This window comes from Camellia sinensis, chromosome 8 (assembly GCF_055761805.1).
Source record: "Camellia sinensis isolate YWXY chromosome 8, ASM5576180v1, whole genome shotgun sequence".
Lineage (NCBI taxonomy): Eukaryota > Viridiplantae > Streptophyta > Magnoliopsida > Ericales > Theaceae > Camellia > Camellia sinensis.
This window is the reverse complement of record NC_138968.1, coordinates 133,703,732-133,721,697: the sequence shown is the minus strand read 5'-3', so window position 1 is coordinate 133,721,697 and position 17,966 is coordinate 133,703,732. Positions and strand designations below refer to the sequence as shown.

At 36.8% G+C, this 17,966-nt stretch overlaps 1 protein-coding gene and 1 pseudogene across 11 annotated transcripts; both read right to left on the bottom strand.

Moving 5' to 3' along the window:
- Positions 1–5,559: 5,559 nt before the first annotated feature.
- LOC145798063 (G-type lectin S-receptor-like serine/threonine-protein kinase SD2-5) lies at positions 5,560–15,977 on the bottom strand (annotated as a pseudogene).
- On the bottom strand, positions 6,409–13,638 carry LOC114312311 (cytoplasmic tRNA 2-thiolation protein 1). Of its 11 annotated transcripts, none has more exons than XR_014338248.1 (17): positions 13,372–13,633; positions 13,069–13,286; positions 12,058–12,198; positions 11,381–11,529; positions 11,125–11,288; positions 10,744–10,809; positions 10,543–10,641; positions 10,349–10,458; positions 10,198–10,248; positions 10,036–10,126; positions 8,658–9,283; positions 8,448–8,512; positions 8,202–8,298; positions 7,549–7,691; positions 7,150–7,269; positions 6,911–7,023; positions 6,409–6,833 (listed from the first exon to the last, which is right to left on the bottom strand). XR_014338248.1 is itself a non-coding variant. In XM_082883527.1 (16 exons), the coding sequence occupies exons 12-16, from the start codon at positions 8,206–8,208 to the stop codon at positions 6,824–6,826; spliced, it is 393 nt and encodes a 130-aa protein (XP_082739653.1). In that variant the 5' UTR covers positions 8,209–8,298; positions 8,448–8,512; positions 8,658–9,283; positions 10,036–10,248; positions 10,349–10,458; positions 10,543–10,618; positions 10,744–10,809; positions 11,199–11,288; positions 11,381–11,529; positions 12,058–12,198; positions 13,069–13,286; positions 13,372–13,605; the 3' UTR covers positions 6,409–6,823. The 11 variants fall into 11 exon arrangements, 1 of the variants encoding a protein (XP_082739653.1); XR_014338249.1 differs by having other exon boundaries at positions 10,392–10,458; XR_014338244.1 differs by lacking the exon at positions 10,349–10,458 and having other exon boundaries at positions 13,372–13,634.
- Positions 15,978–17,966: the final 1,989 nt, after the last annotated feature.

Below are 17,966 nucleotides of genomic sequence, written 5' to 3'. Positions count from 1 at the left end.
GATACATCCAAGACTGAGGCAGTGCAAGATTGGGCACAGCCTAAGAGTGTGTTTGAGATCCGCAGTTTTCTGGGGTTAGCTGGGTATTATCGTCGGTTTGTGAAAGATTTCTCCAGATTAGCTTCGCCTTTGACTAGATTGACTCGGAAGGGAGTCAAATTTGTATGGAGTGAGACTTGTGAAAAGTCGTTCCAGGAGTTGAAAGTTAGACTGACCACCGCTCCAGTCTTGATTATTCCAGAGAGAGGGTTGGGTTATGCAGTCTATTGTGACGCCTCACGAGAGGGTCTGGGTTGTGTGTTGATGCAGGAGGGGAAAGTGATTGCCTATGGCTCACGTCAGTTGAAAATTCACGAGCAGAATTACCCTACGCATGACCTAGAGTTAGCAGCTGTGATATTTTCCTTGAAGATTTGGAGGCATTATCTTTATGGTGAGAGATTCGAGGTATTCTCGGATCATAAGAGTCTGAAATATTTGTTTACACAGAAAGACTTGAACTTGAGGCAGAGGAGGTGGATGGAGTTCATAGAGGATTATGACTTTGAGTTGCATTATCATCCGGGAAAGGCCAATGTGGTGGCCGATGCCCTTAGCAGGAAACCTGTTGGTGACATAGCTAGTATAGCCATCCGAGAATGGGAGATGCTAGGTGCACTTGGGGAGTTTAATTTCCTTCTGGGCGAATCTGTTGAGGCTGCGGCCTTGTTTTCTGTTGTTGCACAGCCTACACTTGTGACTCGAGTGTTAGAGGCTCAGGGGGGTGACCTTGAGGTAGAATCCCTCCGTGAGAAGATTTCCAGTGGGAAGGTTGAGAAAGGTTTGACGGTGTATCCCGACCTCAGTGTGAGATACCAAGACCGTCTGTTTGTGCCGGAGTCTTGCCGAGAGGAGGTACTCCGAGAGTTCCATCATTCACGCCTTGCGGTGCATCCAGGAGGCACTAAGATGTATCGGGATTTGGGTCACCAGTTCTGGTGGCGGGGTATGAAAAGAGATGTGGCAGCTTTCGTATCTAAGTGCCTTACTTGTCAGCAAGTGAAGGCCGAACATCAGAGGCCGGTGGGTTTGTTGTAACCCTTGCCTATTGCCGAGTGGAAGTGGGAACACGTCACTATGGACTTCGTTGTGGGTCTTCCGAGGACTCAGCGGGGTAGTGATGCTATTTGGGTGATTGTAGACCGGTTGACTAAGTCGGCGCACTTCATTCCTATGTGCGTGAGAGATTCAGTAGATCATCTTGCCGATTTGTACATTCGGGACATAGTGAGGTTACACGGGGTTCCAGTGACGATCGTCTCAGATAGAGATCCTCGTTTTACTGCCAGGTTGTGGCAAAGTTTGCAGAGTGCCTTAGGCACTAAGTTGACCTTTAGCACGGCTTATCATCCTCAGACTGACGGGCAGTCCGAGCGTACTATTCAGATCCTTGAGGATATGCTTCGGGGTTGTGTTCTAGACTTTAGTGGGTCGTGGGAGAGGCACTTGCCGTTGGTGGAGTTTGCCTACAACAACAGTTTCCAGTCTAGTATCGGTATGGCACCATTTGAGGCCTTGTATGGCCGACCGTGTAGATCTCCTGTTTGTTGGGCCGAGGTGGGTGATGCACCTCTGTTGGGTCCGGAGTTGGTGAGGGAAACGACGGAGAAAGTTGAGCTTATCCGTAAGAGGCTTGTTACAGCACAGAGTCGTCAAAAATCTTATGCAGACCGTAGGAGGAGACCTTTGGTGTTTGAGGTGGGTGATCATGTCTTTCTGAAGATATCACCTAGGCGGGGTTTGATGAGGTTTGGGAAGAGCGGGAAGTTGTCCCCTCGGTTCATTGGTCCGTTTGAGATCCTTGAGAGGATTGGCGAGGCTGCTTATCGTTTAGCTTTACCGCCGCAGCTGTCCGGAGTACATGACGTGTTTCATGTGAGTATGCTTCGGAAATATGAGCCGGATCCATCACATGTGTTGGATTGGACTGATTTAGTGGTTGATGAGGATGTCTCGTATGAGGAGAGACCGGTTCGGGTCTTGGATAGGCGGGATCAAGTTTTGCGAGGCAAAACCATCTCTTTGGTCAAAGTTTTGTGGAAACACCACGGAGTGGAGAAAGCCACTTGGGAACGTGAGTTGGAAGTCCGCCAGAAATATCCGGATATGTTTGTTGATTTGTAATCTTATAATTAGATTCTGTTATATTGTTGAACTTAAGAGCTTTATATATGTCTTAAGTTGTAAAACATTGAGTTTGTATTGGTAAATGGGTGTATCTTGAAACTGGCTTCATTATAGAAGTTTAGTGTAATATTGCATCTGTTGAGTACATTGTTGAATAGGTTGTATATATCATGCGATTGAATATGATATAGGAATTGTTAACATTGAAAGGAATAATGCATAATAATGATACAGGTTGAGATATATGTTGTTATATATATATAATGTGAGATGCCTCTTGATAAAGAGATGAAATGACCAGTTTTGGGTCAAGATGTTTACTAATGAATTGTCAAAAAAAAAAAAAAAAAAATCTGTTTTCAAAAACTTATGCTTAATTTCGGGGACGAAATTCTTTGAAGGGGGGGAGGTTATAGTGACCCCGGTCTTTTCCCATTTGATTATTGTATCCGGACTTAGGTTCCGTAGATTCTGTCATTGTATAATTGTTGTTGTTGTCCCTTATTTTCTCATTTGGATTTATAGGATGTGTTGGGCAGGTTTGTTTCAGGTTGGTTGGGTTTAGAAACCAAGTGTTGCTGTCCAGAATTTTGGATCTTCGCTCGAGCGGGGATTTTGTCGCTCGAGCGAGCTGTTGTTTTTGGTTCATCGCTCGAGCCGGGGTTTGGTAGCTCGAGCGAGAGTTTGCGTCTGATTTGGACCTGTAACTTTGCATTCTTGGCTCGAGCGAGCTTTTCTTCGCTTGAGCGAGTTAGTTCGTTCTTCGCTCGAGCGATAGTTCCTTCGCTCGAGCGTGTGTCTGGTTACAGATCTGAGAGTTTGAGTTCTTCGCTCGATCGAGTTTTCTTTCGCTCGAGCGAGCTTTTGGGTTGTTGGCTCGAGCAAGGCTTCCTAGGCTCGAGCGTAGATTCTCTGTGTCTGGTAGCTCGAGCGACCAAGTCTTCGCTCGAGCGAGCCTGTCCAGTTTATATACACAGCAGCGGGTTTTGATCAGTCTTTTTCATCTTCTTTTGATTCCAAACCCTAGGTCCGACTTCTCTCCCTCCCTACTCACCTTCTTTCTTAGGTTTGATCTATTTAGAGGGTGTTTCTACCCTAGTTGCTTTATTAAAAAGATAGAGGGAGTTGAGGGCTTTCTTTTAATCTGAACATTTGGTGATTTGGAGCACATTGGTATTTGGGCACTCATCTCTGTCTTCACCATTTGGGTTGTTTTCTTCGAGGTAGGGATTTCCTACTCCATTTTATAGGTTTTGTTCTAAGTTTTGGTATTTTGATATGTTGGGGATACTTTGGTAAATTTTGGGAAAAACCCTAGTTGTATTTTTAAATTAATTTGTATAATTAATTCTTGGAATTCGGAAAAGATGTTTAAATACATGGAATTGGGGAATTCATTGATTAAATGGCGTAGTTGGATAATTTGAATCATTTGTCTATTGAATTGTTGACATGGTTATTTTCAGTTTAGAAATAACTGTTTTGGGCTATCGGTGGAGGATAGTCGTGCTTGTTGTAGACACTGCATGTGGATTAGGGATAACTGAAACTAATCACATTGGTTGAGTCATTCATTTTGACTGCTGAATTAATACAGACATTATGTGTATTGATTGTGTGTTATATGTTATGTGTTTACATACATTGTTTTGTGTGGGAGGAGATAGGGGATGTACTCCACGGTTTAGGGGAAGATAGGGGATGGACTCCATTAGCATCACTTTTATGTGTGCTTATTTATATAGAAGTGTTTTTATTGATACAGCACTAAAATGTGTATCAATCTGGAAGTATGAAGTGTTTTGATTTGAGCTTGAGTCTCATTTGTTTGTTGACATTGGAAGAATGTGAATATGATATATATATAATTCACTGTTATAAGTTTGGCCAGGTTTTGAGCCATATTGATAAAGTTGGAAAGTAAAATGTGTCTTAGACAATAGTGTTATGAGACTGTAAAATGAAGTAATTGGTTATCTTGGTTAACCATCTATTGAATGCTATTGCTTTATTCATTGCTTATATTTGGTTTAGTATATTTCTACTGGGCTGTGGCTCACCCTTTATGGGAACATCATTTTCAGGTTCAGGGGATAAGCTACCTCCAAGGACTTAGCTTGGAAGGACTTGGATTTTGAAGACTATTTTTAGTTATTTGTTTTTCATTGTTAGTACATGTAAACACTCAAGCCTAGGGCTTTATTTATATTTGAGTTAGAACTCATACTTTTGTGTCCAAGTGTTGGCTTGGAAAGATGTAAGCCGGTAGGGCATTTACTTGATGTTACATGTAATGCTTGTTTTGTAAGACTCTGATGGATATTATAATGAATTATTAAAGTGTTTTCTTTAAATAATGCATATCAATGATATATATTTAATGGGTTAATTCTGAGGGCGTGACAAAATAGTCCCATTCATAAACTAAAAGTCTGTGATTTCTCGACACAATATTCCACCAATCTCGCCAAGTTCAGATGGTGAGTGCTACCTATTATCTTGACTTGTTCAGCCAAGAAAAAGACTTGCGAACATGGCCTAAGCCAACAAGATACTTCACTGCAACTTTGGTTTTACCATTGCTTAGAAGAGAGCTCCTTCAAAGATCGATATCATCCTTGCCAAAGTTTCCTTTTGAAGTTATATCAGTCAGTGACTTTGAGCTCACAGTAAGAGAATCTCACGAGCATTGTCGGCACTTCTTTATCTAATAATCCTCTGCGATTTCATCAATTCCTCTTTTCTAACTTGGAAAGGAAAACACATATGGAAATTATAATAAAGAGACCGGAAAAACACTCGGCTGGATACCAGTTTGATTACAAATCTGATTATTGACTTAACCTGCACTTTATATTGACCTTTATTGAGATAATCTCTGTTATTATATAGAGAGCATTTTCCACTTGAATTTTTATTGGATACTTCACTTGAACAAAACAGAGCAGCTTTGTAGTAGCAACTACTTAAACGGGGTTAGCTTCCAGCAATACTCTTCATGCCTGTGTATTCGTTGTATTTGAGTTGTCCGCCTTGACAATGAAGTAGGTAAAATTCTTTAACTTTATGAGCTTGTGATATTTTGAAGCTTTGCAAGACAAGGGAGTAATTTCAGAACATCCAAAATTGTGATGCTCATCATTTATTTGCTTAATATAGCTTGCTTGTATTGTTGTTTGCCACTTTTGGGCAACTGCAGTCCATACTTGCCACGCTATCGTACCATATCTACTGCAAACTAATGGTGGCTCAAGGGTTAGACAACTTAGGCAGTTGATTAGGCCCCTGAGTAGAAGAGGGCCTACTTATTGTATATTCATTATACAATATGTGTATACATCAAAGAAATTATAGTCAAAATAATTCTTCAAAATAAAAAGAGTAACAAAAAATCTTAGATTATAATTCACTACATAAGAAAAGGAATACAAAAACTTTAAACAATCAGCTGTAATTTTCTTGTTTGAGTCTACTTTCTTTACCTCGGTCCTGATAAAGCTGATGCAAATAATGGAGTAGTAGCACCATTGCCATCCACTTGGTGACCAGCAACTGTAATTGCTCTTGGTACCACAGGAGTTGTGAAGCTATAATCCAAATTGTTTTTAACTTCAACTAAACCCTCCAAGACCTTAACCACCGCTGACATAGAAGGCCTCCTTAAAAAATCACTTTGTAGACACCACGCAGCAACCCTCATCATTTCCACGACTTTTGCTCTATTTGTCTGCATGTCATCATTGTATTTATCAACAATATCCAAAAGTCGTTCCTCTTCTACTTTCCTCTTAAATAGACACTGCTGGAAATTGAAGTTTTAGAGGCGTTTAAAAAAAGCCGCTATAGGTCTTAAAAACGCCGTTAAATCCTTTTGTGATGTTTAGCACCAAACGCCGAAAATGCGGCCGCCGCTAAAGGTTCTACTCAATGTCACATGACGTCACCATGCTATTTAACGACGTTTTTAAAACGCCGTCGTATCTACTTTTCTCAAAAAAATCCAACCGTTAGGATGCTATTTAGCGACGTCTTAGAAATGCCGTAATAGCCCTCTTTTTTTTTTTCTAATTTGTGCTAATTTTATGTTAAATGCCTGTAATTTCAGTAGCAGACAAACTTTTAAATATAGGAATACAAAAAATTATTAAAAAAGGTACAGCCATGGTACATAATTACAAAATATTGAGGCCAAAAAAAATCATCATCCCATCAAAGAACCAATTAAGGAAAACAGAGAATTATAAAGGAAAAATCACCATCCAAAATAAATAAAATATCTCAGGTGCCAGTATGAGGAGTCACAGAAGTAGGCATATGAAGGAAAAGAGAAATATAGCATGTAATGTTAAACATGATAATTCCATTTCCTGGGGAGAGATTGGGAAGGAAACTGTGAGTAAATGTGGCCTCCTAGAAAATAAAAATGAAAAGGGGTTGAAAATTACATTCAGTGGAGTAGTCCAGCCTCTTAAAATATGCATACGTGAACAACTGGTTAAGGTTTGGCAACTAAAAGGAATCAGTAAAAAATCTGATTAATATACAAATGCCAACTTTAGGCACCAATCATCAACCCAATGGAAAGGATACATAACAATCTCCTTTTCATAGGTATACTTAAATGGCTTGCTTCTTGGAATTGGTTATAGAATGTGCATCAACTCAACCTACAACAGAAAAACATAATCTTAGCTCAGCAAATAAACAAAAGTTAAAGAAAAAGAAACCTTAGATGAGATATTACCTAGCAATATCACCTCGTAATATATTTAAAAGAATTGTTTCAGCAATATCATCTACATTATGCCCAGTAGCTAGCTTGTCTACTTTTAGCAATGAGGCACCACAATCAAGGGCCTTGCAGAGAAAGCATTCCATCATTACAATCAAACTCAATTCATTTCATCATTTCTGCATCCAGAAACAAGGGCAGGAAAAAAGAGAAATTAAGTTCATCAATTTGAAAATGCATAACTGCTCTACCTGGCGACGGAAAACACCACAAAATGTGCAATTGTTCTTTAATCGAATAATCTTCACTATTTCGTCCATTGTCCATCCGTACAGTTCCTTGTAAGACACCACTTTTAGTGGTAGTCCATACTGAAAAAAGGAAAAGGAAAAAAAGGACACACATAAGCACACAGGACTCGTTGATTAAAAAGACTAAAGATTAAAAACCATTTTATTAGCTAAAATAGAAGTTCTTAGAACAGCAAGAACAGAAATTAATGAGTCAGCAACAACAGTAAAGAAAAGATTGCAGGACAAAAAGAAAAATTAAAATGTTGTGCTGCAAGAAAATAAATAAATGAACCAATAGCAGAATAAGCAAAAACGACCCAACTTGTGCTAAACTAAAAAATCAGGAGACTTGCTCACCTGGACTTCATTTCTTTTAACAGTTTCAAGTGAATCATCCCTATACCCTGTGATGCCTTCATCAACTGACAAGAGAAATAGATTTACGCCATAATTATGCCGACGATTCAGCTCTGACAACACATAAGCAAGCACTGTGGAATCTGCACAAAGGGGAGGAACAATATGAAATGCGAGGGGGAAACAATCGTGTTCATAGCTTTTGCCTGTAATCAGTCAGATAGAGATGTGACTAAAAATACAACAGCATAACCTAACACATCCACACACCAAAAAAAAGTAGCAGATAACCTCTGCTCCTGCAGTGAGAACCCACAGGAAGGTACCTCTTTCCACAAACTCTCTCTCCAAAAATCACACATCAGAAAGATGGCAACATAGCATTTAAATTTAATCTCTCATGCATGAAATGGGTGAGGAAATAAATGAAACTACACTTGCTTCTCTCTGTTTTTTATTCAATTACATCGACATCGAAACTGCAGTGCTTTGTCTGAACTAGAAACATCTGAGAGCATAAACCAAAGGAAAAAATCAACCTTACATTCTACAGAAAAAATTAATAAAAAACACTGCATACTTGCCATCAACTCCAAGGAAAATTAATAAAAAAACACTGCATACTTGCCATTAATTAGAAAAAATTAATCAACCTGACATTCACTTCCTTTGGTTTTTTCTGGAAACTTGACATACTGTCATACTTGCCATCAACTCCAAGGAGTTCATTTTCTCCCTGCTAAAGATAACCTGAATAACCCAATTTTTGTCAGCTATTGAGAGACTAAATTATAAGGAAAAAAGTTAATCTCAAAAAGAAAAAGAAAAAAAAATACAAAAGATATCAATTCATCACATTATGCACTACAACTTCAAAAACAAGTGGCCAAAAAAGTTACCCAGAATGCATTGGATGCCTTGCCAAGTATGCAGTACTGATAGCTTCTCTATCATTTTCAGAGACCTGCATTGTTTATCAAAACAAAAAAATATATGTACTTCAAAAATTTCTACACAAGACTACAAACTGGCTTCTTTTTTTTTCATTAAATTTCTACACGGACTAGTTTCGACAGCAGCAATTCAATCAAACTGAAATTTTATCATGCCTCATGACAGCTGCGAACATGCTGGGCAGAAGAGTAAGTAGAAAGCGCTGATCCAGTCACAGTCAACGAATGCTTCGCGAGCCCCACGCTTTTCTTTGTTGCCAACCACATAGTCTAAAAGAATCCAATCCAACCTGAGATGCACAAGGATTTAAGAAACAAAATGGTAACATCAGGAGCAAATTCATCATGAAAATTCACAGGGTTCGGCTTCTATAAACTTCAATACGAGCCTAGTAATTTTATGGGAGAATACATGGGTTGGTTGAGAAGGTCCAAAAAAGAAACTGGCTCCAGCTTCGGGTGCACAAAAAATAATATTAAATCTTTAACTGGTACAAAATGTACAGTCAAATCTCAAGAACAATAGACATTCATCCCCAAGAACACTACCAAGCTGAAGTCTGTTGGCTGATCTATCTAGACAGAGCCGAGTGTGAGCCCAAACTGATAACGCCCCAATGTAAATTGCCGTCACACAGGCAAAGAAAAGAGCCAAGAAGCCCCCTGCCGCAGCTAAAGACACGAGAAGAGAAATTATAATGGCATTGACAGCTGCTGCCAGAAAGAAAAAGCATAAAGACTACCAGCCCTGTCAAGGCCAGAAGCCCAATAATAGTTTCAACCTGAAGCGATTTTAGAAAGTAATTCATAAGAAATATAGAAACAACAATTTATAAAAATAAAAAATAAAAAAAGTTCGTTTAAATTAGGCAAGAACCGTATGAAGATTAAAATCCAACAAAACCAGGAGTCTTTTAATTTACCCCGAGTAAAACTCTAAAACAAAAAACAAAATATTAACGAAGAAGCAGATGTATAGCTAGGCCAAATACCAGTATCTTGCATCAACAAACGCCATACTGCAAAAAGCAATCAAACACTACGGAAGACAAAATAATGATTACAACAATTTTCAACTACAAGTCAGAGGTACTATTGTCATTTTTTAAAACATTCAATGGAATCCTCTAATAGAGTCGTTTACATTAAGACAAAATAATAATTATGAAGGGATTTGTTTTGATTCTTATGATCCCATATCAATTAACAATAGGCTTGGCCATGTGAAGTGGGATAGTTTTTAATAGCAATTTATTTCTTTTTTTTATTCCATTTATCTGTCTCTCCCCCACCAATCAGTTAACCAATTTCGTACTTCTCTCGATTAACAAATTACAGCAAAATAAGAAGTTTTAGTTCAAATTATAAGATTAAAAAAACCATTCATAGAATTTCAGCAAAATGAGGGATATGACAGGATCGTTTCAAATCAAATATCGAAACCATTCATAGAATTTCACTGGATTGATTTCACCTTAAGAGAGAGAGGGAGAGAGAGAGAGAGCGAGAGAGAGAAAGAGAGAGTGGAGCTCACCGATATGAATCACTGAGATGAACTTCGATTTCGATTTCGAGAGAGAACTTCAAAATCGCTCTGATGAATCACTGACTTATTGACGGTAAACCTATTCAAATAAACAGTCAACGCAACTTATTGACAGTAAACCTGTTCAAATAACCCAAGATAAGATCTGACCACGTAGTGAATAAATAGCTTCTCAACCATGCAGAGTTCTCTATCCGGAAGCTGTTTGACAAACATACCACAATAAATTACCATTAAACTAAACATGAACTTGAATTGATTTCTTCAATTAAAATGGGCTAAAAATATATTTGAAACTCACTGGAGTGAGCTTGTTAAAAAGTGACGCAATTAAAACGTCGTACACAATCATCATCACAAGAGATAGTACAAGCAGAAACCCCCAAAGATAGATGGCCAAGGACTTCCTTTCTGCAACCCAGACAAATGAACATTTTTTATCACCAACCAGCAAAGTAAAACTGAAATGTCTTAATACAGTGAAAAAAACAGTACCTGTACTATTACAATAATTGCTGCGACAATAGGCGGTCCAATTATAGTTGCTAGGACGATTCCTTTAATCATGTCCCTAATGAATAACCATATTGTTTGCTGTTACTTCAGCAAAACAAGAGCAAGAATGTAACAACTAAATTTTTAAGGTAGGAAATAACAATATATGAACATGATAATCAGTAATGAGAGAGTACAAACTTTGATGAAACCATGGCGGGCCTCAATGACAAATGTTGAATATAGAGAAAATGGCAAGTCAGTAATCTGCAAAGATTCCAAAAATAATGAATATCAACTAGTTTGAATACAATAGGAATATAGTTACTTCAATGCATCCACTTATGAGGATGCACATTAATTTTAAAAAAAAATCATGCCAAATATGATGTATCCATTCCATCAGGTGCAGTCAAACCAGGAAAATTAGCTAGCCTTGACCTATAATAAGTTTAAGCAGTTTGTTGGCAAGACACTGATCCGAATATAAGCAATCAACCAATTCAATAAAAACTCAAGAGGCTGGTCATAAAGAACTGCAGCACTACAAATTTAAAACATGGAAGAAAACAAAAAATGTACCATTAAACGGCTTAATAATAAATTTGAACAAGCAGAATGGAGGCTATTGCAAACTTTCAGAAGACCCATCTTACTTAATTCCCCAGTTTTGTGCCAATTCATGTTGCATTGCCCTTGTCGCGCATAAGGAACCATTTGTCATCTTCCCAAAATGCTTCTCAAACCTAGACATGCACCAAAAACTCACACTTCAGGTATGGAGACAAAGAAAGGCCTTCAAATCCAAAGGAAAGTTTACAAGTCAATTCAAGTGTACCAATGGTATATTGCCACAAAAACACTACTTCTTCCGAGAGACAATGCTAGCAAAGTATATCCAAAATTGTGCCAATCAACAATAAATGCAGAACGCCTCAACCAGCTTGCCCACTATACAGCCACTAAAGTTGGGACAGAAGGTGGATTCTACAGAAGCCGAAACAAGGTAGTTTAGACCAAAATATCAATCCAAGCATGCAAGGCACGACACTTCTATTCAAAACTGACTAGAATCATGGCCAAGCAAACATAGCCATGGATGATTACAGGTTAGGCCCATTTTGGGCCACCAATGTTTTTATAGGTTGAAGCTGCTACTACTTTGTTCAGTATGTGACCCCTAGCAAAAGAAGAAAGACAGAAATTGGACACTAACAATGTTTTTTCCCAAAACTTCAAAGCATTCAATAAAAAGAACCAATAAGATAATAATAATGCACAAAAGATAACATATAATACTTCCTCTAATGAAATTGTTACCAGATATTCTACCTAAATCATGCTTATTTCAATGAACTTTTTCAATGCTAACACTTTAGCAGTTATATAAGAAAAGTTCTAAAGATTTACAGTAATAAAAAGGTCATCAAAACACTGCCAAAACAATATAACTTAAAAAGTGTCAAACAATGTATTTTGACAATAATTCAGCCACATACATCTTTCAGAGCTCACCTGCACTATAAAAACATCAGGAGCAGGTATTTTGACACAAAGAAACCAAAGAAGCATAAGAAACTGAATCAATGGCTTGAGCAAAAGCATCAAGGGACGAAGTATCTTTGGTAAATTCCGAGGGATTGTTGGCCACTGTGTCTGCAGAACCAGATTTCAAAAAAAAAAAAAATACATGTAATGAGTTTTAGAGTTTTGAAAAAACACTCAATCAACAGGACATGCTTAAAACCAGTATCGTTTTATGAATATGAATATATTGGTTCCCTAATACAGCTGACTGGGGGTCAGAGCCTATCATCCTATACTGGGGAACATTTTTTTCCAAAAGAGAAGTCAAGACAATCATGACCACATGGCCACTGAGTTTTACTAATGAGAATCTGTAAATATATTAATTTGTAAGCTTGGCAGCATTCTATCATTCATTATTCATAATCTTTTTATCTATTACTCATTGGAACAATTGATTTCCATATTTATTTGTATGTAGACAGTAAGTTCTGTTTACAGTCGCATCTTTCACTCTTATTTCTTACTTAAAGCCCCTAATCTTGTCACTGGAATAAGTACAAAAGATTCACAAACTTAACTCCTAAAAATCAGCTAGAGCCATTAAACTTTGCAACCCTAACAACAATGCCATTAAGAAAATTATAATATGTGCATACATCAGAATTGGGACCAAAAATCAGATCAGCATAGGAAAAAAACAGGCTAATATTGTTGATGCTAATTTAGGATTTAAAACAGGGTAATAAAAAAACAGAGAGTGAAAAATAAAGAACACTGGTTGAAAAATCAGTTCTGGCGATCTGGGGAAAAATAAATGAGATGTGTAAAACACTGATTGATCAATCCAAACTAATCAATAAAAAACAGTGATTAAAATTCTTCAAAACATTGATTGAAAACCCTAGGAGAAGAATCGACGGGAAGGAAGAACTTGAGAGAGAGAGAGGGAGAGAGAGAGATATAGAGCTTGAGATTTTCTGAAGCAATGGTGCTCACCTTGGTAGATGATGGTGCTCACTTTCCTCGCTGGACGAATATGAGATTGAATCACCGAGCTTCGAAATCGAGAGAGAACTTCGAAATCGCCGAATGAATATGAGATTGAATCACCGAGCTGAAGAAGGTTGAACTTCGAAATCACCTTCAGTCGATCAACAAATCTTCAATCGATCGATCTGATCTAAGAATGATAAAGTAGATAAAACCTAGCATACCTGAATCGAATGATTCCATCAGTAAGTATCATCTTCAATCGAACTTGAATGTGAGAAGATAGAGATAAGACTGATCAACACTTACCATGAAGAAAGACCTGCGAACTCGAACATGAACTCGAGATGACACATTATGATCTGCGAATCAATGATCTACGAATACTTCAATCGAATAAACAAAGAGGTGAATCGAATACTTAAAGAGAAGGGTTGCAGATTAATCGATTACTAAATGAAGGGGTTTGAATCGAGAGAAACGAAAGGGTTTGAAGCAAGAGAGAGTGAAATCAAGGGTATAGTGAGAGCGAGAGAGAGAATAGGCTATTTAAGTCTACATTAAAAAAAAATTTTAAAAAAAAAAAAAAAAAAAGTGGAAAAACATTTTGAAGGCGTTTCGAAAGTTAAAACGGTGTCGTATCAGTCAATAAGAATGTGACGTTTAAAAAAACGCCGTAAAATATTAGAATCAAAGGCGTTTTTTTAAACGCCGTCAAATAAACGCCGTTACATCTCACTTTTCTTGTAGTGAGACCTAGTAAATGCATATCTTCTTTAGGCTGAGATCGATCCAAATTTTTTCTCCCACACAACATTTCTAAGACCACGACACCAAAGCTATAGACATCTACTTTCTTAGTGATAATTGAGCTCAACCATTCGGGAGCCAAATAGCCTGGTGTTCCCCTCATCATTGTTACAACTTGGCTTTGGTCCTTATCAATTAGTTTTGACAATCCAAAATCAGAAATTTTCGCATTGAAACATTCGTCTAAGAGAATGTTTTGGGGTTTGATATCTAAGTGAAATATTTTCTGTCTGCATTCCTCATGGAGATAGGTTAGCCCCTTGGCTATATCCATGATGATCTTTTTTCTGGATTGCCACCCAAGTGTGAGGTCTTGGTGCCTTTGGAAGATCCATGTATCCAAGGATCCATCGGACATGTACTCATAAACTAGAAGACGATATGATTTTTCAGCACAAAATCGAATTAATCTCACCAAATTGACATGGTGAGTGCTACCTATTGTCTCAACTTCAGTTAAGAATGACTTCTTAACCTGACCAAAACCATTGAGACGCTTCACTGCTACATTGGTGCCATCACTTAGTGTCCCTTGAAACACTGACCCAAATCCTCCTTCGCCAAGCTTATGATCGAAATTGGTTGTCATGACTTTCAATATAGAACTTATAAATATAGAACTTATCAAGTTCCTCGGATTCTCCTTTATTTCTAAAAAGGAAAAAGCAAAAGGCAACCACAAAAAATACACCAAATAAAGCACCGAGACTGGATCCAAGTATGATCATGACTTGCTTTGATTTCCTACGAGATTTCTGTACTTTAAGAAACATAGTAACGTCATCACCACCTCTCTCATTATTTATAAGAGAAAAGACTTCAGATAATAATAAGCAACCTTGCCTTGAATCGTTAAAGCCCAACCTATTTAAAAACAAAGCTGCTTTGCATGAGCAGTTTTTCAGGCAACTTGTCTTGCAATCGTTTAATGCAAATTTTTCATCCAAGTAAAAGTTCGTGGATGTGTATGCGTACGGGTTAATGTAAAAGTAACTAGTATTGTTAAGCTCCAATAGGGTGTGATATTGAGAATGGTCACAAGAAATGGGTGTAGCAAGGGAACATCCAAGGTTGGGTTGCCTATAACTTATTTGCCTGAAAGTGCTTGTTTCACTATTGGCATCGTCAGGACAGGCACACTGCCCATTTGAAGAACAGATGCCGTAATTGCCACACGACATGGGATACCCACACTCGCTGCCCGAAACACCATGGGATGTCAGCAGATCCGCCACCTCATTCCATTCCTGTCCTGCCAACTCATAAGCCTTCAAATGCCCATTAGGATCCAACCTTATGAACTGAGCTGACGATGATGATGTAACAGGGATTTTCTGCCCAATAAAGCTTTCGTTCTCGAATTTGACATAGTTCACATTCGAATAGATTTCAAAATAGACCAAGGGTGGATTGGATCCTACATAACCGGACAGACTGTGATGCTGAAGCGTTAGCGAAAACAAACCTGGAGTCCAGTTTGATGCGTTTGTGCTGGAGATGAGCTTCTGGCCAGGAAACAAAGCCTGACCAACAAGTAAGGAGTCAGTTGGGTGATCAAATGACTGCCAAACCGTTTCACTGTTTGGGTCAAAGAGGACTAGGTTTCCCAATTCGGTGAATTTCATGCCGAAGACGGACTTTGATGATATGTTGGTAGACCAAACGAAAGTGCCATCCGAGTCATGCAATATCAAATCTCCATCTCCAGTGAGTTGCAAGGTGGCGGTAATTTGAACAGGACGCTCTCGATTAGCAGACCAAACCAGTTGCGGGCCTCTTATAAAGGAAAAGTTGTTGATAGTTGGGTGGTATATACTATCGAAGATTACAACACCAAAGAGGCATGATGACTGAGTTTGTTGAGTTGAAGGGCAATCGAAGCCACAGATCAAATGTGAGCCAATATTGGATGATGCTTCGAGGACTGGTGAAAAATCGGTGTAAATTGAGGGGTTGTTGCTCCAATTAGTAGATAAGTTAGCCATTGGAGGTGCAATTAAGGCATTGTTGAAGAAGGGTACAAAGGCTATGAAAAAGATGATAACAGCACCAAGATGATAACAAATAGTGCAAGATAGATCCATTGGTGGTGGTGTTCTATCCATTAGAGCTCTGTTTCTTCTTCTGGATCATAAGTTTTGGCTTTCTTTTGCAAAAGCAATTTAAAATCAGAGAAGGCATAGAAGAAGACAGGTGCATTTGAAATGTTCCACTCTGTAAATGCTTAAAAAAATTAGGAGAAAAGACCGTATACATTTTATAATTAAAATAAAAAAAAACATAATTATATATTTTTTAAATTATAATTATATAAAAAAAATTATAATCAAACACATATAAAATATAATTAAAAAATTTTAAATCATAATTAAAATAATATTATAATTAAAAAATAAAATTAATCATAATTAAAAAAAATAATATAAATAAGAATGCATATAATAATTTTTCCTGTCAATTCAAAGGAAAGTGCACTTGATACACATATATATATTAAGAGGCTGACACTTGAAATGTTGTTCAATTCTTTTTGGGTTTGTTTGGTTTGTATTTTAAGATATAACTTTTAAGAATTTTTTTTTAAATTTAGTTTCACTTAAATTTTTGAAAAAAAAAATTTCAAAATCATTTTCTCTCTCCTACACTTCAATCAATCACTTTTTCTCTCTCATGTATACTTCTCAATTACTTTTTCTCTCACACACATCTACTCAACTATAACAAAATATCAAATCATCTCAAACTCCCAAACTGTAAAACTACTTTCAAAATATACAACCAAACAAACCAAAAAAATTCTAAACTCTCTCTCCAATTTTTATTTTTTATTTTTTGAAAATTTATCTCAAAATACAAACCAAATACACCCTTTAGCTTCATTTGGAAGTTAGTTATTTTAATTTTTAATTATTTTAATAGGTTAAAATATTTATGTTTAAGAAGCTGATTAGATTTTTTTTATAGTTAGATGTAATGTTTTTGAGAAAAAAAATGAAATGATTATGAATATAATATGATATTTTATCTTATAAATTGTTTTAACTTATTTTATTTTTTAATAGATTTACAAAAAAAAAAAAAAGCACCTTTCGCGCTCGCATTTTGACTAAGCTTTCGTTTGGCAACTTGGATACGGTTGGATTTGGGGCTATTTTAACCATAAAAAGACAAAATAGACTTTTTAGTCTAATAAGATAAAACGTCACATCTAATTCATAATCATTACATTTTTTTTTCACAAAAGTCAAAAAAACAAAAAAGCCTATTTCAAACAAGCCTTTTTAGACCCATGTTAATAAAGTCAAAAAGTTAAAAAGCCAACTTACTTTCCAAACGAACCTAATACATGCACAAAATACGTGTTGTTCAACTCTTCGTTGACTAATACATGCATAGAGTAATAAATAGAGCAATGGTAGAGAGGTTTAATATTAGGAGATTGACCAATAAATTATATATTTTGAACTTGTCATCCACATTATAGTGTCATATTTGAAAAAAATATATTAAAGAGTTTTTTAGTATCACATCATACCCGTCACATTAGAGTATCACATGTCACATTTGGAAAAAGTACATTAAAATTTTTTTATTTTTTTAGAGTGTCACATCATACCCACCACGTTGTCATATTTAAGAAAAGTACACTAAGGAATTTTTATTTTTTTTGAAATGTCACATCATACCCATCACGTTGTCACATTTAGAAAAAATTAAACTAGGGAGTTTTTCTTCTTTTTTTTGAAATATCACATCATACCTACCACGTCAAAGTGTCACATGTCACGTTTGAGAAAAGTACACTAAGGAGTTTTTAATTTTTTTTAGAGTGTTACATCATACCCGTTACATTGTTACGCTTGAGAAAAGTATACTAAGGAGTTATTATTTTTTTTTTGAAGTGTCACATTATACCTGCCGCATTGTCACATTTGAAAAAAGTACACTAAGAAGTTTTTATTTTTTTTGGAGTAAAAGTTTTGGAGTGTTACATTATACCTATCTCATTGTCACATTTAGGAAAAGTACACTGAGTTTTTTTTTTATTTTTTTGGAGTGCTACATTAATACCTACCACATTGGAATATAATATC